The sequence below is a fragment of the Anarhichas minor genome, unplaced genomic scaffold (genome assembly GCF_050575085.1).
Source record: "Anarhichas minor isolate MPS153535 unplaced genomic scaffold, ASM5057508v1 ptg000038l, whole genome shotgun sequence".
NCBI classification, from domain to species: Eukaryota; Metazoa; Chordata; class Actinopteri; order Perciformes; family Anarhichadidae; genus Anarhichas; species Anarhichas minor.
In genome coordinates this window covers 1,958,610-1,967,232 of record NW_027466484.1, presented here as the reverse complement: position 1 = coordinate 1,967,232, position 8,623 = coordinate 1,958,610, and the positions used below count along the sequence as shown (strand labels likewise).

The 8,623-nt window shown below is 44.5% G+C and overlaps 1 protein-coding gene across 1 annotated transcript; it reads right to left on the bottom strand.

Moving 5' to 3' along the window:
- Window positions 1–1,229: 1,229 nt before the first annotated feature.
- Window positions 1,230–7,666, bottom strand: rpia (ribose 5-phosphate isomerase A (ribose 5-phosphate epimerase)). Its single transcript, XM_076107402.1, has 9 exons — window positions 7,326–7,666; window positions 6,512–6,572; window positions 5,935–5,990; window positions 5,583–5,642; window positions 5,329–5,393; window positions 5,179–5,247; window positions 4,759–4,900; window positions 3,611–3,710; window positions 1,230–2,978 (listed from the first exon to the last, which is right to left on the bottom strand). Exons 1-9 carry the CDS (start codon window positions 7,488–7,490, stop codon window positions 2,881–2,883), a joined length of 816 nt encoding a protein of 271 aa, XP_075963517.1. The 5' UTR covers window positions 7,491–7,666; the 3' UTR covers window positions 1,230–2,880.
- Window positions 7,667–8,623: the final 957 nt, after the last annotated feature.

Sequence of the window (8,623 nt, the reverse complement as noted above, 5' to 3'; positions counted from 1 at the left end):
GACTCAAGATATGCCTTGGTAACGCTAAGCCCCGCCTTGTTTCTACACTGGGATTGGACGGTCAAATCCCTACATTCGTTAAAATGTCATCCGGCCGTTTCTCATTGGGCCGTTCGCTGTCAATCACGCTACTCGCATACTAAACAGAATACGATTGCAACAGAGACCTGTCACTCAAGAAGGCGGGCTCAGAATGTTCCAGCCCCCCAAACAGTGCGTTTTATTGGCTAATCCGATGTTTGTCAAAACAGCGCATGCGCACTTGGGCGGCTGGCACACAACGGGAGCAAAAGGTGACGCAAAAAAATCCCCGGTGGCGAATCCTGTGGCGGGTATATGATTGGCTGGGATGTGTCGTCGTCCGTCCAATGAGAGAGACGAAGCTGTCACAGCAACAACGCTATTGGTCGATTTTCGCCCTCGCGGACTAAACGTAAGCACGACATTGGATAGTTCAGTTGTCAATCAAGAGTAGTTGTCAGGACAGCCGACAAGAAAGCTTCAACGTGGCTTCACTGTAGAGCTGCATTTCCTGTTCCTGATCACGAGTTTTTTGTTAATGCAAACAAACAGGAAAGGGCTATGACATAATGTACGTCATTGAATTTAGATTGTTAAAAACGGAAACTTAAATAAAACTCAATGGCTGCCACGAAGCTTTCAAGTTCCTAAATTATGTTTTCATAAATGTACATGACAGCTACTGTAGCACACATCAGCATGTGTAGCTGCAGAGTTAGCTGCTCAATGTATATAGTTAGTATATCTCTGAATAATGAGTGGTATAAAGGTCAGATTGTGAACCCAGTAGAACTAGCAGAATAACAGCGCCCCCTGGTGACCATAGAGGAGAATGGCACCATCAAGGTTTTGTTTTTTCCTCATCGTCTTTGATATGAAAACATTTTTAAAAAGTATGTACTTACAGAGCAAGGTCTGTTCCATAAAAAAAACTCACTTACATCGACTGCAACTAACAATTATCTACATCGTCAGTTACTTTGCCGATTGTTTTGTTGATAAATGGATTAGGAAACTAGCCCAAATTGGAGTAAATAATTGCTTGTTTTGTCCAAAACTCAATATTTTGTTTACTATCATATGAGATAACGCAAATGTTCACATCTGGAAAACTAAAACTAAAACCAGTCAATGATAGGGTAATGACAGAATGATGAAAATTAAGTTTTTACCAAATTCTCAGTAATAAAAAGAAACATTAGGCATACTGTTGTCACGGTTCTGTATTGGTTGACAAAGAAAATAGTACCGTCACAGCAAAATGATAATCACAGTCAATTGGTAAAGAAAGTAATAACAGAACTGCTGGTGCACGAAAACATGGTGTACAACCCGTCAACTTTCACATCGTCTACGTACACGTCACCTGCTTCCATTTGATTTACGAGAGAAGAATTAAGACTTTAATACAACATAACAGTGGCTTGCAGACAGATTTGCTTGCAAATACAAAAATATAGAAAAACAGCAGCAGGGTGTAAGGCACCGTGAGCCAAAAGCAGAGTGAACAGCTGCATTCCAGAATGAAAGACATCTGAAATATGGTGGTCGTTTCTCTTTCGAGAGCCGCTCACAACCTCAAGGATTCCTCTGGTTCCAACAACATGACCAGCTACATAATGAAGTTATGTCGCTTCATCGGAATAAAACAGGGCGCTGCCGAGGCACATAGAGCGTACTGATGTTGCTGTTGGTTCAGATCTCAGCTCCATCAGTTCACCATCAACTGGGACCATTTCACAGCACACTTGGCCATCATCATCTCCTCAAAACGGTCTCTTTATAGCTATATCTAAAATTAAGATGATGGCAACAAGACTGTGTGTGAGCTTGTGTAAGGAATAAGATATTCTACTGCAAAGTAACCTACAGGCACGATGGCGAGCCAACACAGTGGAGGTACATGCATGAATAAAACATGCAACACAGTCAGTGGTTTGGATGTGGACTTTTAACTCTGTCCACGGACTAGTTTAACACAACAGAAAACCCAAACTGTCCTCACTCAGGAAACCAGATTATTGGTCCATCATATGCTCAAATTGAACAGCTGAGGAGAGGAACTCCCGTATGGTGACGCACATTTAAACGTATATCCGATAAGTTCCTTTCAGGAGTCTGACGCGGCACAACGTACACGTTACATTATACTCGTCTCACCGGCACAGTCGTCCACAGCGCTTCGACAAGTGCAACTCCTAGTAAAGAGGATGCAAAGTTGTCGGCAAGTGCGGCTGAACGCTTTGGATGATGAAAAACAAAATGAGTATGATGTCGCTAAATTGTAGTAAAATGATCCACTGAGAGAAGCAGGAGCTTCAGTCACACTGAGGCACTGAAGGAGCGGAGCTGCCACACACTGAAACATCACATTTCAGATGAAACAGGAAGTGCACGCTCTTACAATGACTTCACCTCGTCCTCTAGTTTGGTGGTTCTGAACCCATTCTTGGTAACTTTCTACTGTGTGAGGACCAGTTTTGGTTTTTCTGTTCAAACATTTAAAAGCCCAAATCATCTACAGGATATTCATTACAGCCCACCTCTGTGCTATACGGTATGTGGGCGACACCGGATTATTGTCACACGATAATGAAATAATGGAATTTTCATACATGCACCACAGGGTTTCCCTTAATTGTCAAATATCTCATTAATTGTTTTGCTTTTTATTCAGTTTAAATTAGCATATTAATTCAAGAAATGAATTTCTTGGGAAGCATCTTTTCTTGATGGTGCAGCAGACTTCATGTTACTTTTTTGTCCGAACACGGTCGGGTGGAAATCACGAACACGGCACTTGTGGGGTAAAGTGAGGTCATTGAGGAGGAAGTGGCTGCAGTGAACATGACGGACTCCTCAGTTGACGGGAGGATCTCGAACCTGCACGCTGCCATCCGCCATCCCGAAGTAGGCCCGTTCAGCCATGCCGACGAAAAGCCCCGTCTCCACCACGCCTGAAGAGGACACGCACACAAACACACAAATCCAGTTTAGAAGGCCAAACCAATGTTTTAAATTATAAGCACATTATACACACAACCAACATTTCTCGGAAGTTAGAACCAGGCGGCAACCTCCGGTTCTGCCGAATGAAGCCGATGAGGAAGTGTCTTAAAGCTGCATTCTCTCTAATGTCCACCAGGGGGCGACTCCTCTGGTTGTATAGAAGTCTGTATAGAGAAAATGATTCTACTTCTCTCTTGATTTATTACCTCAGTAAACATTGTAAACATGAGTTTATGGTCTCAATCTCTAGTTTCAAGTCTTCTTCAATACAGCATGATGTTCATTTAGTACATTATGGTCCATTTAGAGTCAAACAGACCATAAAGCAGGGGATGCTTTAGGGCGGGGCTTACTGTGATTGACAGGTCTCAAAAGTTTTAACTTCCGCATCGGTTGCAAAAACAACATGGCGACAGCCGTAATCCAAGATGGCAAAGACGAAATCGCCGAAGTGGATGCTTGATAACGGCAGTCCACAAACCAATGTGTGACGTCACGATGGCGACGCCCACTTCTTATACACAGTCTGTGGTTGTGTGTCATGACTTTTGTCTTAATAAACGGAGAGCGAGCGCCTCACCTGGGATCATCTTGATGGCGGTGTTGACTTCCTTCCAGTTCTCAGCGCGCTCAAACTTCCAGTCCAGGAGGAAGTTGCTGTTGTCGGTGACCACAGGACCCTGAGAGCCACAACGACACAAACTTCATCAAAACAATTAACTCGAACACCCAGAGGGCTGCGAGCAAAGTTCAGAAGACACAAGTGTGTTTATAACACCAAGTACTAAACGCACCACACAACTACAATCTTGTGATAAATGATCCATCGCAGCTTTTCTAAAACAAGTCACAGCAGAGTGACCACGACGAGTTAAACACAAGTGCTGACACGTCAGTTTACAATGAATCTGGAAACACACGTTTCATTTAAAACTGAATTTGACAAAGTCTCGATAATTATGATAAGCAGAACCGTGTGGCAAACTATGTGGCTTTTTGCAAATATTGAGTGACCATGTGCAACTATGAGGCAAATGTTGGTTTAGTAACACGTCTGTGATCATTAAGACTTCCTGCGTGAACAGACGTGTCCACTCATCAGCACACAAACTGCTTCCTGACTTGTCAGTCAAAAGGAAGAAACACGAGGAGCCAGAATAAGAAACGGACTCTCCTGTCGGGTGTTAATGTGAAAAGAACTGAAGTAAACCATGAACGGTCCACTCTACACACTGTTGAGAGCAGGTACAGTGCAAGAGTCGTGTTTGTCACAATGCCATGTGGAGTCTTCTTGTGCACTTCCAAATGGGTCGAATGCATTTCCTTCCACGTAAAACTATTTTTTAAAGTACTTCAAAACCATACATCGTGTACATCCATATCTACTAGCTTGCAGTCTTCTTCTTCACGACCTTTACTTGCACAATCCGTGAGTCACCAGCGTGCTCGTGTGGAGGTCTGCGCGCTACATTTGGATTGACACTGAAGCCATTTCAGCCAGTAATGTGGTCCAGAGCAGACAGCAGTGAGTGAACATTCAATGTCTTGCTAACAGGACATTTAGGCTCTTCTAGTTTTAGTACATCACCACCACCCATCATTCTAACCCTGGACCATAGGACTCCAACGAGCCCCTGGAAAGAGCACCAGTGATCAAACAGGAATGTATGAAAACTCTGAAACATATCCAGGAGTAACAACACGCAAAGTAAACAGAAGAACACTTACTGCTTTACTGACAGCCATCCGCAGGGTGGCCTCCCCTCCGAAGAGCTTGGCTATGGTCCTGGAGACGGGAACGTACGCCATGGGGATCACCTCGATAGGAACTCCCTTCTTCCACTGCTGGCCCAGAGCCTTGGAGTCCTTCCTGAGAGACGAAGAGGAAGAGGAAGAGGAAGATAAGAACCACATCTGGCCACACGCTCATTCACCTGTACTTTATAAGAGTGTTTCCTTCTGCTGGATGAACGTGTTCATGCAATAGTTCATGTGAGAAGAGAGACTGAGGCACACTGTATAGAGCAGTGCTTCTCTACCTAAAACTAATGCATATAAATTCATGCATTTTTCCCCGTTGAGGGCCGGCAGAGACACTGTGTCTAGTAACTAAACGTCTCCCCTCGAGTTAAACTAGTAAACACAAACCTGTAGTCTGCAATGACGACGAAATGTTTAGCGCAGCCGGCTACAACCTTCTCCTGCGTCAGGCAGCCGCTGTGAGACAGAGAGGACGAGCGTGAGACAGAAATCAGAGACGCTGGTGAAGTTCTGCCGTCTGTGTGAAACCGTACTCACCCTCCACCTTTTATCAGAGTCAGATCTGCGTCCACTTCGTCCGCTCCGTCAATCGCCACATCCAGCTGTGTGGGAGCCATGTGAACGTATTACAGCAGACATCAAAGCACAGGAAGCGTTTCTCTACAGCTCCACCATTCAGGCATAACTTCCCCAACGCTCCAAATCAAGCTGACAGTGTTGGAGGGCCAACATATTGTGGCCCTTCCTCGTTTGCGGGGCTTTCAGATTCATTTGTAACGAGCTCGTCATACCTCTGGGTGACTGTCCAGATCCGACAGCGTGAGGCCGTGCTGCAGAATCAGCTGACGGGCCTGTGGGAGGACAAGCAGACAGACGGGACCCAATGTGACGAACACAAGCAGCGTCACTATTTTCAACTTGTGCATTTATTATTGTAACAAAAGGCACGTTTGTAAAATATGATGAATGCACCTTCTCTTGCAAGTCACTCTGAATAAATGAGGATTGTGTGTGGTAATGAAGCCACAATGTTACAGTGCATGCTGTTGCCAAATACTGTGTACACAGCATATTACGCCACCGGGATGACAATAATGAGAAGTCACGCTGGTCTACAAGTGAGACCGATGATCTCAAACCGACCTGGAAGGAGGTGGGCACACACACGATGTTGAGCTTCTCCTGACGCACTCTCTCAGCTGGAACAAACAACACACACAAAGTTAGCAATGAAGGGATGGTGAATGTTTTTAAGTGGGGTTGTATGAGGTACTTATCCATAGTCCGTGTATTACCGACTGTAGATGGCTGTTGGCAGACAGGAGAGCAAAACAATGCACTGCTGTGGATAAGGGTTAGCCGCAAAACATAAATACCTAATCAATGTCGGTCTAAGTGTTAAGTCAGAAATTTGTGTCTCACGTTAAGGTAAAGCAGTGAAAATATGCTAAATATAGCGTACAGTGCAACTGATTGTTTGTTTTTAGGTGAAGCGTTCTTTGCTGTTGCCCCTCGTCCACAGCAAAGCTTTGCTCCCGTACACCAACTCCTGTCTGCTTCTGCAAGCTGGAGGCTGCTGACCACAAGCTCCTGACTATCCTTTTCACTTTAATATTAAAATGACTGTGGCCAGGTCTAAAAGACATGAGTCACATGGTTAGGCGTTATATCTGAGACATCAGCTGCCTCGTATATTACATCTAAAAGTGGTTTCACTCACCGAGTCTGTCCACAGCGTAGACGATGGTCGATCCGCTGCCGACTCCAACCACCTGGTTGTTCTGTGAGAGACAGAAAACAAAGCTCAGAGACACTAGTTTGACTGGAGGTGTTTTGAAATGAGGGACACAATAAGAGGAACAGAAGAGTTGGTATATTAAAGTGTGTTTGTGTGTTAAAGCTTCAACACACATGTGCAAGTCTGAAATTACAGCCTCAAAAAACTTGCAGTTTCAACAAAACAAGATTAGGATTTCTCTTCTTTCTTCATATTGTAATTATTATTGTGTCCACTTCTTGTAGCTGACATTTCATGAACCAAACTGTCCTTGTGTTAAATCCCTGCGCTATATAATCTATATATTTAATAGTGATAAAGCCGTGCATAATACACAAAACAGCAACATCTCTGCAGCTTCCGTTTCCCATTTCATGCACGTTAGCTCATCTATCTCTATTTGTCCATCACTTGAAACTACACTTACCGTCTTGCTAGCAGCTAACACGCACATGATGTAACATTCCGCTAGTATATTTAGTCCTTAATGCCACTATCCCGGGCAAGCAATGCATAACACCGAGCTAATTCCCTCCCAAACCGTGCTAGTTAGATAACAGCAATAAGTTAGCAAGCTAGGCTAACGGAACGTTCCATCTCTGTTCAGTGAATGCTAACTTTGCTAGCATGCTAGCATATAGGTGTGTAGCAAAGACTACAAATGACTGAGCTGGTGTAGACTTCAAGCGTAGCAGGCTGCGGACACACGTGGACGAGTTAGCCGACAGGGACACCGCTGTGTTGCGGTTCACTTTACCTGGACGTGGTTGTCCACTGCGGCGTAAGCGGCCAGTTTCTTCGCCTCCTCTGCCATGTTAGCGGCGGACTGAGTGAACGGACGCACGTTTTTCTGCCTCCGGGACGCTGGAGAGAGAAATCCAACTGCGCGTTTACTGAAGGAGACCCACCTCTGGAGTCTCATGACCCGGCCCACAGAGAGAGAGAGACAGGCAGACAGACAGGTTTCCCCTCCGCAACCAGGAAGTGAAGTTTCAACAGGAGAGAGAGAGGGAGATGGGGGGAGATAGAGAGAGAATAAGAGATAGGGGTAGAGACAGACAGAGAGAGAGAGAGAGAGGAAGAGATAGGGACAGAGAGAGAGAGAGGAAGAGATAGGGGTAGAGAGAGAGAGAGAGAGAGGAAGAGATAGGGGTAGAGAGAGAGAGAGAGAGAGAGAGATAGGAAGAGACAGAGAGAGACAGAAACAAGTTAAAGTTATGAGGTCAGAATTATGACTTACCACGGGGATATTTGTATTATCACGGCTAAGTGTTCTTCTCATTCTTTATTTTTTACTGCAGATATATTATATATATTATCATATATTTGACAGCTGATCATCTGTCCAGTCTGTAGCAGAGGACTTGGAGATCTGCGGTTATCTGCGCAGCTGAACAGAAGCACTCAGAGAGGCTTCCCTGTCTGCTGCGTGGCTTTTTGAGGATTGTTGGTGTGTAATATAACTAATAATGTAAATTCAATATACCACAAGGCACCTTCATACTGATGAGGATTTTCACAGAGTGGTGGAGCTGAACATCTACATTTTGTCCTGAGGGTGGCGCCAGAGGGAAAGCCATGGGGTCAGTACAATTTAAAATGGTTCATCCCTTTGGGAGCATGACGGAGCTCAGCAGTGTTCACAGTATTCATATTAAATTATGAGATTCCTTGCGTGTAAAGTTGACATTTTGGCCTGAGGGTGGTACAAGAGGAACGTGTCCAAAATACAAAGGGTTAATTCTCTAGGGGGCTGGAAATCTGCTCTGTAGATTTCATTACAGTCGATCTGCCAATTGGAGTTTGATAGTTTTCTTGTGCACAACAAAGGGTGCAGTTAACATTTCAGCTTTGGGAGAGACATCGGAGAGAGCTGGTGCAGAGGATTACATATGACAGTCTCCCCCCATGGGAGTCATGTGTTTTTAATGGGATATGCAGAAATAAATTGATTTAAACCTCTCTCCCCCGTGTCCTGTTCATCCTGTGTTCTCTGTTGTGTCCTCATTTCGGAATAAAAAAATATATTTGTCGAAAAAACAACCGTTTTCATTA